At 35.8% G+C, this 21,102-nt stretch overlaps 1 protein-coding gene across 2 annotated transcripts; it reads right to left on the bottom strand.

Moving 5' to 3' along the window:
- Positions 1 to 211: 211 nt before the first annotated feature.
- On the bottom strand, positions 212 to 21,066 carry LOC129253702 (probable E3 ubiquitin-protein ligase HERC4). 2 transcript variants are annotated; one of them, XM_064106666.1, is made up of 14 exons: positions 20,735 to 21,066; positions 18,478 to 18,648; positions 16,619 to 16,700; positions 15,023 to 15,236; positions 14,153 to 14,307; positions 12,472 to 12,603; positions 11,367 to 11,441; positions 10,536 to 10,808; positions 9,726 to 9,830; positions 9,093 to 9,214; positions 5,289 to 5,471; positions 3,792 to 3,966; positions 3,101 to 3,206; positions 212 to 1,881 (listed from the first exon to the last, which is right to left on the bottom strand). In XM_064106666.1, exons 2-14 carry the CDS (start codon positions 18,627 to 18,629, stop codon positions 1,634 to 1,636), a joined length of 2,022 nt encoding a protein of 673 aa, XP_063962736.1. In that variant the 5' UTR covers positions 18,630 to 18,648; positions 20,735 to 21,066; the 3' UTR covers positions 212 to 1,633. The 2 variants fall into 2 exon arrangements, with proteins under 2 accessions (XP_063962736.1, XP_063962743.1); XM_064106673.1 differs by lacking the exon at positions 20,735 to 21,066 and adding an exon at positions 19,579 to 19,726 and having other exon boundaries at positions 270 to 1,881.
- Between the last annotated feature and the right edge of the window lie 36 nt (positions 21,067 to 21,102).

Raw genomic sequence — 21,102 nt, forward strand, 5'->3', positions numbered from 1 at the left:
CTCCATAGCATTAGTGATCTCGACATTCAAATGCTCATAACTCTTTTATTGCTAGTCCTATTTTACTCAAAGTTTTGTTGATCTTATTCTTTGATTTTTCTGCTTTCACAAAAGCTAACTTGCTCCAAGAGTTTCATTCTCCTTTAAATTTGTTAAATTCATGGCAGAGTAATACCGTTTCTTTGATTTCCGAATCTTTATTACCTTATTTCGTAATATTCTGTACTCGCGCATAGGTTTGTTATCTTTCAGTTTGCAAGCTTTTTTTTAAGTTTGTCATGTCTTTCACGAGTTTATAAATATTTGAATTCATCCAAGGGGAACCCTTTGTACTTATTCGTTTGAACGATTTGGCATGTGTTTGTCAACAACTTGTATAAACATGATTTGCCATAATTCGACAGCATCATCAACTGAATTACATTGATCTATACTTTCCCAATTCTGGTTACGAATATCATTTCTAAAGTCATCACTATATATTGAGCTTGCTGCAACCTCTGAAAGTAATAAATTTGGGCTGAGCACAAATCTTAGAGTTCCAGGTCAGGAAGCTAATCGAATGGTCACTCATTCCGTTATGAATTACACCATGATTCACAACGTTTTGGGGTGTTGTTTGTTAATAAATGATCAATTAGTGTGCAGAAACATTTGTGATTCTTGTTGCTTCTTTGGTATTGACTTGAACCAGAGAATTATTTATATAATGCTTGATAAGGGTTTAGGTAAGATATCACAGTTTACGTCACCTGCTATAACTATGTCACAATTCATCGAGTCAATAACGCTAAGAAATCTTTCATACAAATTAAAAAATCCAATATCTGATGAAGATGGTGGTCTTTACCAAGTTGATACGATGAGAAGTTTTGAAAACTTGATATAAATCTTGATAACAAGTGTTTCTAAATCATCAAGGATTTCATGAATTATTTTTTTTAATGTAATGTTTTGTGGAGATAAAGGCCCCAACACCCTTTCGAACTCTGTCTGTACGAATCAAATTATAATCGTCAATCATGATTTTTCTATCATAGATAGATTCATCTATTCTGGTTTCATTAACTGCGAATACCTGAACCTTGCTAGTCTTAACAATTGTTCTCACTTCTTCCATGTGTCTCATTAGGCTGTTAATCTTTAAATGGGCAATCTTAATTCCATTTCCACGTAATTCTTGGTAGTATAAACCATGTATACTAGCAATGTTTTGGTTGGTAGTATTTGTACTGACATTAAATGACTCTGGGATAGTGATATTTTCCGATTCTTTATAGAAGGGCATGTCTTTAAAAATACAAATGTTGCATTGCCAACTGAAAAAAAGTTATCTGACTTGTCATTGTAGATCTCTTTAGGAAAACCAGCACAAATGATATGTAGCCATTGGTTGCATTTAGTACACTGAACTCCAACGAAACCGGGATGGACAGTGCATGGGAAATATAAATAAATTCATAATTTTTATAATTACAGAAACTCTTCGATCGCAAATCCATTTATTGAACTGCTACGCAATTAACATTCGAACGATTCTTTATTGATGTCACTGTGTTCTAAAACATATAAACCAGATTAGACTTCGGCTTATCATCAATCTGATAAAAATTTCTATCAACACAAATTTACTTTATCGTGCAGGTTTATAAAATCCATGTCCTTTCATCTCTAGTAGTTTGAGTAGTCGTTCTTTCAGATGTTCTCTCTCATTGTACATCGGAAGATGAAGCACAACATAACCATGACATGTATTGACTTCAGGACACATATCCTTGGGATGTTGCCCTCTACAATCTTTTTCTACTCCCATAGGCCATATCCTAGCTCCTATCTCCTGGAATCCTCCAAGGGGAACATGGTTTGCACCCGTGATCACTCCTGAAAACAAGTCACATTTTGTTGGTTATTTATAATAAAGTTGGGTCTTCTCGATGATATTGACGTAATTGAATATTTGGATTAATATTTCAGAATAATTTTTCTTGTTTCAATCTCTTCTAGGATAAGAATATTCGAAAAACTTTTTTTTCAAATTAAAATTTCTTTAACAATATTTCTGTGAGACTCATACATGTAAATGCAAGTTAGCATAATGTAGGCATACACTGTTTAAAAAATCCCCTGATTTTACCAAAAAAAAGAAGATTTTGCAGAAAGCAATAACAGAATCATTCTGTAAATTCATTAAACATGATTTTTCTGCAATTTAACAGAACAGGGGCACGTTGCATAAAACTTTTACCTGAGAAAACTCAGGTTGTTTTTACCGGAGATTTTGCCCTGTGTTAAAGTCAATGGCAGAAATCAGACTAACCTTAGTTTTCAGTTTTTACCAGAGTTTTCTCAGGTAAAAAGTTTTCTGCAACAGGCCCAAGGTCTGTTTAAAAGGCGAAAAGGGTGTTTTATCTAAGGAAATTTGTAAGGTTACATACACTAAATACCAATTTCCTGTAATTTTACATGATATAATGTAAGATTACGCAATCTGGTAAGATTACAGGTGTTCTCGAGACTCTGCTGCATGAACTTATTTTCAAACAGTGTATTGAGTGGACCCCGATATGCTCTGGGGGACAAAACCTAGGCAATAGTTGAAATGTGTCTCGCCGGCCCCCTTTCGCATACGACAATAAAAAAAAGTTATTTGGCCACAAGAGAAACTTGTAAGCACAGTTTCGAAATTGGGAGTATGTAAGGGGTAATTGCTAATATAGAACTGGCTGTAAAAAGAAAACAACATCAACCATTATTTTTTAGCTAGTTTTAGACAGAACTGACTGACACCTTTTATATCTTTGGGCTCGAAAAATCCGGATGGTTTTTCTTTTTCACGACTATCTATATTTCCTCTGAAGTATTTTTGTATGTTTGAGAAAAATTGATAAAAATAATGACAATAGTTCCTCTGCTACAACAAATAGGCTAAAGGCTCCAGAAATTTCTGAAATATTACCCCGCGTATGATAGGAAAGGCACATTAGAATGAGAAAGGGGAAATAATCCCGAAAAGATATAACGTTTCTTTACCTCGGGATGTTGATAATGAGAATGGAATGACTTTTAAGGGATTAATGTATAAGATATTGATTAAACTCACTTAGAAAGTCTTGTTTTTGATCGTTGGTAAGATCACCATGAAATACCGACCAAAACATCTTCACCACACGATGATCTGAGGTGAAACCATTCTCATATCTAAAGCTCTAAAATGTGATATTAGGAAAGAAAAAAAAAGAAAACAATAATTACAAATATTATCATTATCAAACTTTTCTATAAACGTTAACTCAAGAAATTTCTAACTCTAGAAATCGCCATGTCTACCAACGCAGCTTCGCTTCGGCTTTACGGGGTAACACTAGGGCCCCGTCTTACAAAGAGTTGCGATTGATCCGATCAATCACAACTATGGAAGGCCAGCAACGTCAACATTTATTATTCATGTTTGTTCAAATTATTTTCCAACTATATGATGTATATTCATGCATTCATTGTTTTTTTTTTAATTCACTGTGCTTCTCTTTGTTAACAAAGGACATTGTGCCAATTTCCTGTAGAAAAAAATTATGACACTGATGGATTTCCATAGAGTTACAATTGGTTGGATCAATTGAAACTCTTTGTAAGACGGGCCCTGATCGACACAAATAAGTGTTAAACCAGGGACGTGAGAGGGAGCACGTCCCTGGTTAAACCGGTATCGGTTTTGATTCTTAACTGATGTTGTTTCAACATTTCTTTTATTTTCTTACGTTGATTTAAAAGTGGAATAATAGAATTAAACTCACACGTTGGAAAGCCTTCCAATCATATTGACCACCTTGGAATAAAGCCATAAGCTCCTGTGGTATGAAGACCTGATCAACGGCAAACTGACTGAGCATGCTCCTGAAACATTCACTGAATGCATCGAATTGGGATGATGATGTGTAGTATCTGGCATATAGCTCGATGTACTCTCCACTATAGGGTTGGAAAAAAGAGATTCTTTCGTTTCGGTTTCCAAACATACATGATAAATAATGATAAAATTTTAGATAATTTAAAAAAATGAAGTCAATGGAGTGATTCATTACGACTTATATATTAAACGTACCACGAATCGGGAATGTTTCATTTGGTTTGACATAATTCGATTGAAAATATTCATGATATATTGAAAAAACATACAATTCATCAATATTCTACACGAGATATCCAGTAAACGAATGTTCTGAATGAAATGAAGTTGTAATGCCACGGTCACGTGACAGACTCCAGACCAACCGAAGCTATCAACTTATTTCCATTGACATGCAACCCCAAAAAATTGAGTTCCCCCCTCCAACTTGCCCCCATATTTAAAAAAATCCTGCAGCCACCACTGACAGCATGGACAGTCGTTCGATTAGTGTGACTGTATTGTAAAACAAAGGAACTTAAAAATGAAGCGGAAATTGATCACAAAGTTTATCAAATATTTCTGGGGGGATGATCAGAAAAAAATTTCATTTTATTCGTGGAACGTTTTGGCAAAAGACGATTCTTGTTGGCAAGAAATTTATCGTTGTAGCTTGGGAAAAATGACAAGAAAAATAAAAGGACGTAACAAAATAATATAAAAAAGCGAAAACAAGACCCACAAACAAGTGAATAGGTACTTGATGATTGGAAATAGAATTCATACCATCAATGCAGATGAAATATTCCCTACTCGAGATTTCATCATTGCCATGCAAACACTTTGAAATCAACCCTAAAAGATTATTCACATATTTACTGGAATATACAGACAGTAATAATCATTGCAGTGTACACTACTATCGCAATAATGGGCCAAATATGGGGTATGGGGCAATATTTCTACAAATTTGCGACCCAGCAAAGATTTCGACCTTTTCAGTACCTAAATCGAATTTTGAGGTATATAAATTTTCGCGTAATATTACACCGAGAAAGATCTCGTCTGTCACCTTTTCTTTTTCCTTTTCTTTTTCTCTTCTTTTTTTTTCATTGGACATAAAACTTTTGGGGCCCATGGCTCCCAAGTCTCCCATCTGTACACCGTTGGTATACACCTTATTATTTAATTGGGAGCCTATACATGTATGTAAATCCAAACAGCTCCGTGTCTATAATAGCACTATTTTTAAGAAAAGATCTAGATTCTAGAACATCGCTTTTCTAGAATATACTTAATAATTTTAAGTGATTCAACAACTACAACAAAAACATAACGAATTTATTTTTATATAATTTCATTATGAAGGCTGAAATGCGAAATTATAGCATCATTACACACTCACACATTCGCAGCGGTCACCACCTCGTCCTTGCCTCCAGGTCTGAGTTCGATCACCGGTTCGTTCTCAGGTCCGTCTACCGTGAAACTGAAATCGGAAAGGTCATCGTCACTCATTTTTAGCAAGGTTCCCAAGCTCTTTGCAATGTCAGGATCAAGTAGTTCAAGATCTTCAAAACTGGATCGGCTGAAAATTGGTACGAATATTGAAACATTAACGATGCAAAAACACCAGTGTTGATTTAACACCAGCCCGGTATCTACACTCTTCAAAAAAAGTTCTTGGACACTTAGAAAACTTAAAATATTTCATATAGATATTTGATTAAAGGCAAATTATTGTATGTCAACATGACCAGACAATATTCCTCTTCCAGTATGACATGACATTTTCATGTTAACAGTCATGCATGGGCGGTTTAATGCTTTAAATAATCGCAATGTCAGTAAAAGAAAATTGCAAGAAATGGATCAGTCAGTGCATGGCTGGTTACAGGTATTAAACAATAGCAATGTCAGTAAAAGAAAATTGCAATAAAACGATCAGTCAATCTCTCAGTTGTGAAAGTTTATGTGGCATAAATATCCATTAAATGATAAAAGCAAACGTAAAGTCAAATACCACTCTAAAAGAGAAGAGAAAGTTATCCACCTTGGATGCATCACTATTCCACTGGAATTTTAAGTCAAAGTTAGTCGATGAAAAAAATGTCAAATTTCAGTATTTTGGCATAAGCAAAAGAAAATTCAATATCTCGTTTGTCCACCCTGGACAGCACATCGACGTCGCATGCTTGTCACAGCAAATTTGCTTTGGGGTGATTTTGTCCCATTCTTCAGGAGATAACGCCGGACATCTTGAAAAGTGTCTCCTGGTTGAATTCTTTCATTGACCGATTTTCCTAGCTGATCCCACAAGTGTTCAATCGGGTTAATGTCTGGTGAACAAGCGGGCCATGGATCCAAGCGCTGAACATTGTGGTCACCCAGAAATCTTTGGACAATGTTCGCTCGATGGGGACAACCCCCTGTTGAAATTGTTGAATGTATGCCTACAAGATGGCCATGATCATTAGCTTTAGAAAGGTCCATTTCTTGCAATTTTCTTTTACTGACATTTCTATTGTTTAAAGCATTTAACCGCTCATGCATGTCATGTCATACTGGAAGAGGAATATTGTCTGGTCATGTTGACATACAATAATTTGCCTTTAATCAAATATCTATATGGAATATTTTAAGTTTTCTAAGTATCCAAGAACTTTTTTTGCCGAGTGTATATCGGTCCACACCAGAGAAGCGTTGAAACAACCATGAACGGGAATCCCAGGGAACAACACCAGCTAAAGCCCCCATCACACTTATTCCGAATCAAGCAGAATTGGCCTGAATGAAAGGACTATTGTTTGACCACCAGTTGGTCATTTAAATCTACTTCGAACACCGTTCGAAAATATCCCTCGAATGTTTTGAACATGACCAAAACCTTCGGGACGGCCAAAAGAAATGACAAAAATATTTCGAATGCACTCAGAATGCAGTCAGGATATTTAGAATGCCCCTAGAATGTCCAAGAACGTAGCACGAATTATCAATCTGACTCCATTGCGGTTCATTTTGACTATTGTATGATGATACACGTGCTCAATTTACTGAATTTCAACTCCAGTTTGGTGAATTCATAAGTTCCTCCCAAAAATTTCTAGATTTTTTGAATATTTTTTTTCCAGCTTCTGCTTGATTCCTGCTGATTCCGAATAAGTGTGATGGGGGCTTAAGAATCAAATCGATTTTAGTTTACCACTAATTGATGTTGCTTAAATTCCAAATTGGTGTTAGCCTAACGCCAAACCGGTGTTGTTTCAACACCTCTCTGGTGTGGACCGATAACAAGGTGTGTGTTGCTCTGTTAGGCAAGCACAATTCCAAAGAATTTGCGAGACTTTGTAACTTACTGAATTTACCAATCTCTACAGTAGAAAGGGCTTTGAATGCATTGAACTTAGGCGGCAAAATTATTAACCGTGAACCACTACCTGAACTAGTGTTATGTGATCTCAGAGATAGAACGAGTCAATAGGCGGTGCTGCACCATCCCGAGTTTGCTCAATCTCGAGATTTTAGCCCGATCAGCCCTCTTCGCGATTAATCTCGAGATTCATGAAACCCCGTCTGCACCATCCCACGAGGAGCTATATCTGCTCGAGCGAGGCAACAAGCCCGATATTCCGGGCATGCGCACTTTCGGATCTTGGAGTTTCAACGGCCCGCGCTTTTGAATAACTTCCCGCGATATGCAAGCAATGAACTCCTTTCATTAGTACTTTCGCCGAATTCAACCGGTGTTATGCAACAATCCTTTCAGCTCAGCGAGTGAAGAATTGATGTATTCTTCGTGAAATATGATGGCGGAGTAGGAGGCAACGACAGAGAGAGAGAGAGAGAGGGAGAAGGAGGAAAGAAATGCTATTTGCTCACATTTTGCGAAGGAATAAGACAACACTGCTGTCAGTGTTGTTATTGAATATGACCATCGTCGATGCGATGAGCGCCTCCCCCTTCGGTCTGGTCTCTCCCGGGGTCTCTCCCAAAATCCATTCACTGGTGGGGACACCATCGTTGCTTATGAACGCTATTCGCATGTATAAAGTTGACTTTCGCACGTGTTTATGTTTTGACCAAGGCGGAAGTGGAACGCGAATTGCATTATGGACTGACGTCATGAATAAATTACCCCGAGTCCAATCTCGAGTGCGTCTGCACCGACGAATTAGCGGGATAATTCGTAAAATAGCGCGCTATTTTGCAAATAAACCCGAGTTGACTTGGGATTGCAATCTCGAGATTAATCCTACGAACTAGCGCGATAATTGCGTCTGCACCGCCAACTATCTCGAGATTTTTCAGATCGGGATAATTTGCCGGATCAGAAATAGCGCGCTAATTTGAAACTTCGGGATGGTGCAGACGGCCCTAATGGAGCTTTAACCCTTATTAAAATGGGGGGGGGGGGTCAATTTGACCCACCCCCTCGACAAATTTCGTCGCTACGCCGCCACGCAAATTTTTTTGACCGCGCCGCTTGCTGACTTTTTTACTTTCAAGTCTTGCGCATCTTTTGAGACCAAATTTGCAACGCCCCGGTACGGTTCCGAAATTACGCAATATTTTGTAAGCGCAAATCAGTCCCAAAATTGCTTTAAAAAAAACGTGATTCCGTGTACAAAGTAAATGCAAATTGTGTTTTTCAATCAAAAATCATAAATGTCTGATTATCTTTACTTTTGTTGTTTTAGAAGATTATTTTATGTTATTTATGATCGCAGAAGGCTCCCCGACAAAGCTCATCCAAAAAAAAACCAATGGTTAAAAAAAAAAAATATATATATAAGAATTTGAAAAACAATAAAATAAATAGGAAATTAATTATTTCATGGCAATTTTTTGTAGATTTTTGTTAGAAATTTAAATATTGATATGTTCACCAAAAATTTGCATTTTACCAGCTTTATAAAGTGAGTTAAAGGCAAAAACATACACAAACAGCCAAATTTGTAAAATTTCATGCACTTATTTGCATAATTGATTAATAAAAAAATATAAACGATCAATTTATTGAAAATGTTACTATACAGTCTTGGAGTTTACATCCGGCTCTATGTGGGTGCAAATTTTTGCGGCGATCGCGCAACATAGACAAATAAAAACAGCCGAGATCTTAGGGGGGTCAACTTGACCCCCCCCCCCCCCCGTGTATATGTTGGTCCGAAATAGCCCAGTTAAGATAGGGTTAATTTGTTATACCAACCTGTTTCCAAGGAGTTTCTTGTAGAATAGAAACGGAAAAGGCAATATAACAATGACCTTATTATAGAACATCAGAGCGAACATCTTGCCGACTGATCGTAACTTGTCAATATCCTTATAATCCTGTTTATATAAAGTTCACAAAATAAAACAAAGAGTATGCATGACATCAGAGCAAACAAATTATAGCTTATAGTTTCATTTCCAGTAACAAAGCCTGTATTTTCCCGGAAAAAAATAATACTGTTTATGGAAGTGCAATTTACAGAATACTAAAGATAATATTTTTTTGTGACACTATAGATTAAATAATGGTTAGAGCTCGCTATTCCGAAGATTTTCACAATTCGAAGGTTCATAAGTCGGAAAATATTTCGTTCGTATATTTCATTATACTAGTTTGTTTTCGGACTATCGAACCTTCAGAATACAAACTAGATTTCTTCTCCGATTAACGAGCCTTCGGAATACCAAGTATAAATTCATTCATTCATAAATTAATTCATACAAATAATTATATAAACAGATGTATGTAAACCTGAGAGACCAGCGTAATAATCAAAATTATTATTGAAAAAAAATATCTGTAGGGGGCATATTGGAAAGCTTGCTTCAGAGATGATTTCATTCTTACCTTGTTAAACCACAATGTAGTACACGATGGAGAGTCGGTGAGTTTCTTGAAGACCGTGTGCTTCTGAGTATTGAATAGCTCTCCAAAGAACCGCGAGAAGAATTCCTATAGAAGATGAGAAAAACATCGAAATACTCATCAGACAAATGTCATTTTCTAAAATTAAAATAATGAAAAACAGATATTTACTATAAATTGGACCCGCTTGTGCTCTTTTGTGAATTTACACGACATACTAATGGTTTATCACCTGTGATTATTGATGCAAAGACAGTTTCCATTATTTTATACTGGGCATATATGGTGGCTCAGTGGTATAGAGCTCAGGCTCATGAACGGCTGAGGTCGTGGGATCGATTCCCAACCAAGTCATACCAAAAGACTTTTAAAATGTGACCTTCTGCCTTCTTGTAAGGCGACGTATGGGAATGGAGAAGGGTATTAATGACATGTTATATTATGCAGGACCCGCTGAAAGAACAACTTACAGCTGAAATAGCTTGTATGAAAAAAAAGTTATTATTATTATTGTTTTATTATTTCTATAAAACAAAATAGCTCAGTGGTTGGATGAAAGAAAGGCCATGTCTCCAATCTTTTAAAATTAATGAATCCCTTCCCCTTTGAATTTTGATATTTGAATTGACAACGTGATAATGAGACCCAATTAACCCCTCCTCCCGAGTACCAATCCCAGCATGGTCCCATCTCGGCAATGGACACAGGGGTGGCGCCATGACATTTAGATAAAGAGATCAAAAGTCCTATGACGATCTATTCATTTGGGCTGGTTTTCCCTTTCTTACTTACTTTCATCGGTCCACCAGCATTTACTCCCAATGACACATTATCCTTGAAATGGACTTCGAATGGAAGTAAGAGAGATGTTTCACTCTTATTTTGTATCTTTGCGATCGCCGATTCAACAATCTTCTCGATGTCATTGTCTATCTCGAACTGAAGGTGTGCCGGTTTCAGATGAAGAGGAGGTAAAATGAATATTTCCAACCACAAACTTGATCCTGGTTCAAAACTTGTTTCAAACTCCCGTCTGATCTCTAAAAGAATCTGTTTGTGGTGGCGCTGTAGGTTATAAAAACAAAATAATGGTGCAAGGAAATGTATTTGAAAATGTTAAGTTAATCTGTTTAAAAACGGAACCTTACTCTCTTTTTGTTATTACAAAATAATACAAATATCCACTGTATTGTGCAGTATTCCATGAAGCCAGATATTCGTGCACAAAAAGGGAAAAGAAAGTGATTTAAGTTTCGTGACACAAAGTTATTTATTAAAGTGTGGTCCCTAGAAATTAAGATAAACTTCAGGATTTTTAATTATATTTCCTTAAATATAATCAATATATGAAAGTTATTTTCCAGGGAATAATATAGGTTATTCACACACAAAAAAACAGGTAGCTACATATTTACTTGTGTTACACTATTAAGCTAATCAACCAGCCCTTAGGACGTATATTTTCTAACACTTTCTTCTTATTGATTAATTAAAATAGATAATCATTTCTGAGACGTATAGTCATGTATGACGAATGCCTGCAAATATTTACACGTTTTCATATTTCATTTAAAAATAGCAGATAACATGCAGATAAAGAATATTATGAAGGTATTATCCTACCCCGCATGTAGAATCAAAGTGCATACGCATCATATTCCACTTCTTTGGTATATCTAGTAGAAATGAAAATTGACCCTGAAAATAAAAACATAAAGAAAACAGAATTTGTTGTCAGATAAGCATGAGCAGAAATTAATGGGGTACTCTATGCTGAAAATAACATGATTTGAATAGATAAAGAAAAAAAAACACTGAAAATTCGATCAAAATCGGACAAAAGGAAAAAAGTTAGGACATTTCAAAGATTTGCATTATTTCAGTGAAACATTTCTATGCATGTCTTCATGAATATTCAATGAGCAAGCTGATGATGTCATATTCCCATTTGTTCTTTTGTATTTTATTACATGAAATTATGCTTATCTTTTTTTTTCCTCCAAGAACTAAAATAAATGTATTGACAACTTGTTTAATGCATTAGTTATTCATTGTTTCAAGATTGTTATCCAGTGGGGATGTGACATCATCGGCCAACCTAATGAATATTAATGACGACATGCATATAATTTTCAAGACTTGCTAGTTAAATTTTCATTCTACATACCTAGATATGATTATTTTCAGCCAAGAATACCCATTAAGAGAAAGACAAAGTCACATCAAGCGAAACTTAGGTGTATAATGAAGTAAATATCCCTTTGTTCTCAAGAAAACAAAAGGTAAACCAAAATAAATGAATAAACATCATAATGCATAGAGAAAATTTGATGAAAAATATGATAATGAATATGGATCTAAATGTAAAGATAGTCACCAGATCAGTCACACATGCCATCTATTTTAAATAACTTGGAAACTGGCTGGCCGCTTCCATATTGGTTACCATGCATGCCATTCCGGCAATTAATCATCGTCTGTCTCTTTATTTTAATAAGGGCTTGAAATATTTATATTTTTCAATCCACACTTTTAGGGTTATCAGGTTTCATTTTATACTTGTAACATTGTATTTTTATGGTTGCTAGCGCTTTAGACTATTCTTGGAAAAGCGAAGTACATAAATAATACATAGTAATAAATAGTTATTTTCTTAGATCATGCAACGGTAGCATATAACACTGTTTTGCAACGTAAATCTTCAAATTATAGGCTCATTTGTATTTACCGTGTGCAATATAGGTCCATGGTGCAACAAAAAGTTCCGTTGTAGAAAGCCCTCCTCAATCCTCCTGTCAGTATCTACTTGTAGAATGTAGAATAGATTGACTGGAATCTTGTAACCAAGTGATTTATTCACCTGTAAGTGAAAATAAGGAGCCATGTTTAATGTTTTATTCGCACTAACAAAACCTGTACTCCGAACCGACCGATGTATATCATTGGAAATAAAATAATTGATTTGGTGGATCTGGAGTGTGTTGTGACTGTCAATAGTTTCAAAAGCATCGTGTATTGAATAGAACCATATCATCTATTGTCACATTCCGACCGATGAACTTTTTTTTTATATTCACGGAAGCTTAATAAAAGTTCAATCTACTTGACGAGATGGCGATGATTGTATCTTGTCATGACATCGACGTAATATCCCAGTTTTCGCTCAACGATGTACATGATCCGGCCAACCCAAAGCAGAGAAATAATCTAGAGCTGAATACAGAGGATTAATTAGCCTGCGTTCAGGAGAAAATTTATCCTTAAAGGACAAGTCCACCCCAACAAAAAGTGGATTTAAATAAAAAGAGAAAAATCCAACCAGCATAACACTGAAAATATTTCATCAAAGTCGGATGTAAAATAAGAAAGTTATGACATTTTGAAGTTTCGTTTATTTTTCACAAAACAGTGATATGCACAACTCGGCAACATGCAAATGAGACAGTTGATGATGTCCCTCACTCACAATTTCTTTTGTTTTTTATTGTTTGAATTATACAATATTTCATTTTTTACAGATTTGACAATTAGGACCAACTTGACTGAACCATATAGCCTAGTATTAAACATTGCTAATTCCACATGTTCAAGACGAATAATCGTTGTCAAACATGACATTGAGGAGAAAATTAGAATATTTTACATTTCATATAATAAAATACAAAAGAAATAGTGAGTGGATGACGTCATCAGTCTGCTCATTTGAATACCGAACAGGATGTACATATAACTGTTTTGCGAATAATAAACGAAATTTTAAAATGTCATAACTTTCTTATTTTACATCCGATTTTGATGAAATTTTTAGTGTTATGCTTGTTGGATTTTTCTCTTTTTATTTAAATCAACTTTTTGTTGGGGTGGACTTGTCCTTTAAAATAAAAGAGGTTCCTGCAGCAGAGTCTCGAGAACACCTGTAATCTTACCAGATTGCGTAATCTTACATTACATCATGTAAAATTACAGGAAATTGGTATTTAGTGTATGGAACCTTACAAATTTCTTAAAATAAAACATCATTTTCCCCTTTTTAAACAGACCTGTTCTGTTAAATTGCAGGAAAATTCCTGTCTTTTGAATTTACAGAATGATTCTGTTATTGCTTTCTGTAAAATATTCTTTTTTTCTGTAAAATCAGTTTTTTTTTACAATTTACGTCGCCGAGCAAAACTCAAAATTAAGATGAAGAGGCACGTTATTTTCCCAAGTCGACTTATGTGTCGTCATGGTACTTTATCTTGCTTGTATGACAACATATATGATGTAAAATTACAGGAAATTGGTATAATAATCATTTGTTGCAAAACGCATCAAAATAATTCTCGACTGACTTGCGCCGGGTTAATCAATAGGTCTAATTGATTTAAATTCAAATTGAAACTTTACAGTTTTTCTACAAAAGTATTTACCTGGTACAAGATACGCAATGCGGCTAAGTTTATGTTTTCTTTTTGCCTCAAATCAAGAATGTCCATTGTATAATTGTTGAGTAGATTCCTATATGCCTCTTGGTAGACCTTGACCACTCTAGCTAACATATCCGAATCATTCTCCCACCAACGCACTATAAAGAATGAAGAGATTTAAAAAAAATAAAGTTTCGATTATTTTTTGAAATTCTTTATCAATATGACAATTTTCAGGTTTAATTTAAACTTTTGATTCAGTCTACATCAACAACGTACCAGTGGGGTGGCCAGAGTCTGACTCGCCCTTATTTGCTTGTCTGATTTTTTTTCAACTCACGGTAACATTTGACTTCGTTTTTTATTAGCTTTCTGAATTTTCAACAATGGGAATATGTTTTTTTTTTTTTTTTTGGTTAGATAATTTTTATCCCTCTTGAAGACGTTTTTTAAATTTTATACGCCATTGGTCTGCAGCTATACACTGTAAAAAAATATTGGGTAAAATTTTTACCACCACGAGGGTAATTATGTGTCAAACCAATTTGGGGCACTAGTATTTTACCCAATTCGGAAAGCATATTGTCCAGTAAGGTTAAAAAATAAGCAAAATGTTCATCACGCTGGGTAAATAAAAATGACCACTGTTGGTTGGACATGGAGCACTTTTAGCTAGTCATCCATTTCTAACCCTTCCTCTTTACGCCTTTCTATGTATGTTTTTACCTGTTGTTCTTCCATAAACATTAGGGACCCATTTGATCATGCAAGCATTAATTCTGTTCGGGCTCATGATCCCCCAACCCCCCCCCCCCCTACTTTCAAAATCTTTCCATAGTCCCTGCAATCAAGCAAACTTGAGATTTGTTTTACCAAGCACATCAAAGTTGGTCTTCGCCCTGCCATACATGTTGATCAAGGTAACCGCCAATTCTTCGATGATACGATAACCCCACTCTTCATTTGGCCTGTCGAAAGCTGGACACTCGAGTACGATCGGAACAAATCGAAGAAGATCGGATTCGATTTCGTCCTTGCAGAGTTTTGGTCGCATATCTCGTAGGTGTTCAAGGATTACTTCTGCTACCTGTTTAAAACAATTGACAATATAATCCCCTTTCATTACTCAGTCAGAAAAAAAAAACGTTTGAGATATGGAGAACAAAAAATCAAAATGAAAAAAACTAACAAAAATATCTATCAATTTTTTTATCATTATAACAAATTTGAAGAAATAAAACGATAATTATGTAACAACAACCAGGGGCGGCGGGGCGAAGTTGAAAATGGGGGCACAGGGAAAAAAGGACACCTTTTCTTCCGAAAAGGGCACTATCTTAAACATGGCCGTATGCAGAAATTTTTCGCTGGGGGCAGCACGCATAAACTTTTTGAAAAAATTGAAAGCGAGGGAGCAAAGTGACCGAGCTTAATATCATTGAGGCGCTTTTGCATTTTGTTATGTGAAATTGATGGATTTTGTGCATACTTTTCGTGAATTTTGTGAAAATCTGGAGTAAAAAAAATATGAGTTTTCAAAATCCCCCCCCCCCCCCGCTGCGTACGGCCATGATCTTAAAACAAAGATTGAAAATGACTTATCTACCCCACTCACATGACTCATGAAACTTAAGGCAACTCATTATGCACTTGCAGAAGGAAGCAGAACGGCGCTAAATAAAATATACTTTAAAAAAGGCACGAAAAGAGTGGTGGTTTTCTAAGGACATCTGAAACGAAGAACAGGCACCTATGAGAAGGCAGAGGGGCACAGAACACGTACGTAAAAGGGGCACTGATACGAGAAAGGGCACCTATAAGAAGGCAAAGGGGCACTTGCTAACGGCATAAACGAATCCTTCTCAGGTGAAAAGGGCACAGAACACGTTCGTGAGGGGGAATATTTTGGTAAAATTTGGCACTGACACGAGATATGGCACTTTCTAACACATAAAACGGGTCCTTCTCAGGTTAAAGGGGCACAAAACACGGCCGAATGAGGGGGCATTATTTTGGGAAAATGGCACTTATACGAGTAAGGGCACTTGGTAACACCTTAAATGGGTCCTCTTCCGATGAAAGGGGCACAGTACACGTTCGTGAGGGGGCGGCATTTTTCTCAGTTGCGTAAAAAGGGTTCTTTATTAGTGCTTCACAATTTTTTTTTTTGGGGGGGGGCACTGTGCCCCCAGGATCGCCGACTCTGACAACAACCCAGTGCGAAGTTGCCCGAAATGATAAATCTATAAAGTGGTGTAGGCCTTCTCAATCAATCAATATGGTATTAAGAATTAAATGAATCGATCAAAAACCATTGCACTCTATTAATCATGAAATAGATATTTAGGATAACAGTAGTAGATAAGTAGTATAGTAGTCGTAGTTGTTGTTGTTATAATATATATGGACCACCAGTACACATAGTTTATTCGTTATCCTTTTATTTTGATATTCAAGGATTATTCTTACCTGTTCCAAGAGTTTGCTGTTTCCTTTGAGAAATCGGAATGTTTCTTTCAGTGATTCCATATTTATTCCTGCATACTTTTCTCTGAAATAAAAGTAGTAGTAGTAGTAGTATTTCTTTCCGTATTAAAAGCATAATTATATACAATAAAACACGGTGGATAGCCCACATTCAACGAGACTGGCACTGTCACGCTGGTCTTCCGTGGGGTCCAAAAATAAAAGACGCATGTACAAAATAAATGTGGCCTAATTATGATTATTAAACAAGAATTAATGACATTAATGACAATCGACCCATCAGGTTATTTGCAATTGAATAATTATGCACATTTTCGTTGGTATATTTAGGGGACACCATAAAATTCTACGAGGTGTGGTCTGACACGGCACATTTTGGTAAAAGAAATTTGTTACCAAAATAGAATGAACAACTGTCATTTACATTAGACGCATATTTTTCACCCTGATTTTGATAACCGGATCTGCCACGAATTCAGCTTATGCCCAGTTTTCTCAAATTTAATCACTTTTGGTATTGCAGTTTATCCTCCTCATGAATAATAAAAATGTGAAATTTGCCCAACAAGAAATTTGAAACCAAAAAATTACTGAACCAAACTTCATGTTTTTGCTAATTTGACGCTTAAATTTGAGCCATATCTGCATATCCGAGGCTTGACTCGTGTAATTTTTAAGAACAACAACAAAACAAAATTCATGTATATCTTTGAGATCTCCTCCTTCTGTAACGTTTGATTTATTTTACTTGCTTTATCCAATGAATTTTATCAATTATTGAAGATTCCATTATTTAACTTCTTTCATTAAGGGGTGTATTTTATGACTCTGATATTATTTAAAGGAATGAAATTGGGCAGAGTAATGTCCATTGAATATCTAAAGTTTGAGGAGCTGTAGATTTTTTTTTGTATTTGTTTATCGTTCTCTCCCCCTTCTTTCTATTCTTGCGGAAGGCATCAATTATTCAATAATAGTATTTAAGTGACTGTAATACATGGAATTGTAAGTTTGTTCTTGATTTGTTTCAATTTTGTGTTTTTGTTTTGCATTTGAAACAAATGGCGAGCGAGAAATAACTTTATGAAAACAATTAAATTTTCAATTTTGAAATCTGAAGAGAAAATTGTATGTATATCTGACATTAAGAAGGTCAATAGTTTACCCAAAAGGGGTGATTGTGTGCATGTGTGTGGGGGCGTAAAAGGCAAGAGGCGGGGGCGTTCACACCTTTTTTTGTTGCTTTTTTATGTCAGTTAAGAAATGTTTATTTGCGGAACGAAGGGACCTACTGCCTTTTGTATATCTGGATTAAGTATACAAAATAATTGATCATGATTCAATTTTTTTTTACAAAAATGCACGAGAAACAAAAAAAAAGTACAACTATTTGTTATTTTAAGATCGAAAGAATATTTCAATATTGTTGGCACCAGATGGTTTGATTGATAATAGAGTGTATTTTCCTCAATTACCAGGCATGAAATTCCCATCATTCTAAATAGATATAAACTGCCCATTATGTTAAAAAAATGAAGGTGAATTTGGGTGAAGTTTTAAGGAATCAACGACCTCATTCAACCACTTCTTCATTAACCCCTAATGACGCCACTCTCTAATTAGAGATATGTATATGCACTCTGCAAACACTCCTCTCTATAATTATCATGCAAAGTGAAGACTGAAGAATTTCACTCTATAAGAGTGTATTTTCGTTCAAGAAGAAATCTATTCCTAATGGTGAGAAACCTGCATAAATATTTCCAATGAACAGTGTAAATTTCATGATGCAATACTTCCCCTAGGCTTGTACTATTATCGACATAAATATTATTTTTTACCTGAAATTGATGAAATCCTCATCAAAGAATGCTCCTACCAGTGATGGAGGTGACATTGCTCTGTACAGATCAGTTCGTTGTTTTTGAGTTAGATCAGATCCACGATCTAACCTAAAGATGCCGTCAAGTATCGTTTTGGAATTGGTTGCCATGGTTACTGCAGTTGGGTTACTGGTTCATAGAATATAATTATATTCAAATGAAAAAGTGATCGAAGTAATTGAAAATTTGTTTCGAATGTAAAATTAAACGTGATATAAAAATAAATAAATACACGATGATACTCTAACAAGTGGAATGCCTCTGGCCGTCTCACCTGCATCACGCGATTCAATATAGCAGCAGTGCTGATTTTGAAAACTACTATAACTCGCACAAGATGTTCAGTGATACTTGGTTACTCTTATTTCCACGTTTTATGAACTAGACCAATACACTTATAGAGATATGATGGCAATTCAACAAATACCCCCAACGTGGCCAAAGTTCTTTGACCTTACATGACCTTTGACCTTGATCATGTGACCTGAAACTCGCACAGGATGTTCAGTGATACTTGATTACTATTATGTCCAAGTTTTATGAACTAGACCAACACACTTTCAAATTTATGGCTGTAATTCAACAAATACCCCAATTTGGCCAAAGTTCATTGACCCTAAATGACCTTTGACCTTGATCATGTGACCTGAAACTTGCACAGGATGTTCAGTAATACTTGATTACTATTATGTCCAAGTTTCATGAATCAGATCCATAAACTCTTAAAGTTATGATGGTAATTCAACAGATTCCCCCAACATGGTCTAAGTTCATTGACCCTAAATGACCTTTGACCTTGGTCATGTGACATGAAACTCAGGCAGGATGTTCAGTAATACTTGATTAACCTTATGGCCAAGTTTCATGAACTAGGTCCATATACTTTCTAAGTTATGCTGTCATTTCAAAAACTTAACCTCAGGTTAAGATTTGGTGTTGACGCCGCCGCCGCCGTCGCCGCCGCCGTCGGAAAAGCGGCGCCTATAGTCTCACTCTGCTATGCAGGTGAGACAAAAATGATCTTCAAACCGAGAGACCCCTCCTTGACGATTGACTTACATGCAATGACAACGATAATGAGAGTGGTGAATTCCAGTAGTTTTTCAGTTTTTGAACCCTTCAATGCGGATCAAAGTGGATGACTTTATGATTATGTTGACGGCAGCCAAAATATAATGTACAATGTCAGCCTATTGATACGGCAATCGCTCGCTCATGGAGACCACGCACGATACTATGGGGAATCCCCAACTCATGATAAATAATATACAATACCCGTAATATCTAACCGTGCAAATATCACTCACTCCATATATTTTTATTTTTATTCATTATTCATTTATTTATTCAAGCTGGACAGTGAGATCAGAATAAATTACTGTTTTGAATTTTGGTCCTGTATAATAAAAAGACATCAAATAAATAAAAAGACATCAAATACACATGAAATATTTTTGTGAAAAACACACACAAATACATACAAAAAATTTTATTGAATAGTGTAGCAGCAGTAGCCGTACCTAGGATTTTCCACGGGGGGGGGGGGGCAAAACCGCCCGCCAAAAAATTTGACAACCAAAAAAAAAAAAGCTCGTCAGGGGGACAGGGATACGTCCTTTGCATGGGTTGTGACTCGTCAGGGGGGGCAAACTGCCCCCCTGCCCCCCCCCCCCCCGTAGGTACGCTAGTGTGTAGCAGGAAACAAAGCAATATAACAATGGAAACTTCAATCGATATACGAAAGGAATATAGATATTAACAAAATAACAATGAAATATAGGCCTATTGAAGTAAATTTTTATGCCGATAAAATTTGGAATTGCACGGGGTAAATAATGGAAGAAGTTATACAGATACGCTCCAATAATAAAAATGAATGCAGTCCTGATTCAGAAAACAATTCACAAGTCAAAGTTTTATTCATTCATTCAATGACAATCATACATGTACATGAAATAGTTTCACAGTTTTTGTACGAGTCTTGTTCCTGGTATCATACACAAATTACTTCCATAATAGAGAAGATGCTAAACAGAAACACAAAATTATCAAAGTAAGAAGTTTAGGCAAAACGTTGGTAGGATATGTATATAATTACAAAAATGAAGCAGATTTGAGAACTAAAGCATAAACCTAACAGGCCTACACGAGAAAGGGCTGACGTGTGATTGTAAAATGAATTAATTGATATAGGCCTAATCACCCTCTTACTTACCAGTGATGGTACCTCGATGTGGATGCACCAATACCAATGATGAAGCCACATGCACGTATTACTAATATACAAGCACCGTTGATGGAATATGGGGAATCCCCACTTCTCTCACAATAGCAGTGATGTAATCCCTTCTGTCATTCATTAACGTTTAGTCTGCGTTGCGAAATCATGTGTGAGTTCAAGATCCAATTCAATTATATTTCCAAATCATTTATCACAGTATGGCATTCGTGTTTGTTACAAAATACAATATACAGAAGGCATGGAAGGTGATAACTGTGAAAGCGCAGCTAGAACCCCACATTGCACTACACACAATGGTCCTACGCATAAAGATATTTCGGGGGGGGGGGGTAAGGCGGATA

This window comes from Lytechinus pictus, chromosome 2, assembly GCF_037042905.1.
Source record: "Lytechinus pictus isolate F3 Inbred chromosome 2, Lp3.0, whole genome shotgun sequence".
NCBI lineage: Eukaryota > Metazoa > Echinodermata > Echinoidea > Temnopleuroida > Toxopneustidae > Lytechinus > Lytechinus pictus.

Excerpts from the sequence above, each read along its gene's own strand:
- LOC129253702 (XM_064106666.1), bottom strand. The coding sequence starts at position 18,629 with ATGGCAACCAATTCCAAAACGATACTTGACGGCATCTTTAGGTTAGAT. Across the intron at positions 15,237-16,618 it reads ACAGCAAACTCTTGGAACAG|GTAGCAGAAGTAATCCTTGA; the intron begins GTAAGAATAATC and ends TGTTTTAAACAG. Across the intron at positions 9,215-9,725 it reads CTACATTGTGGTTTAACAAG|GATTATAAGGATATTGACAA; the intron begins GTAAGAATGAAA and ends TTATATAAACAG.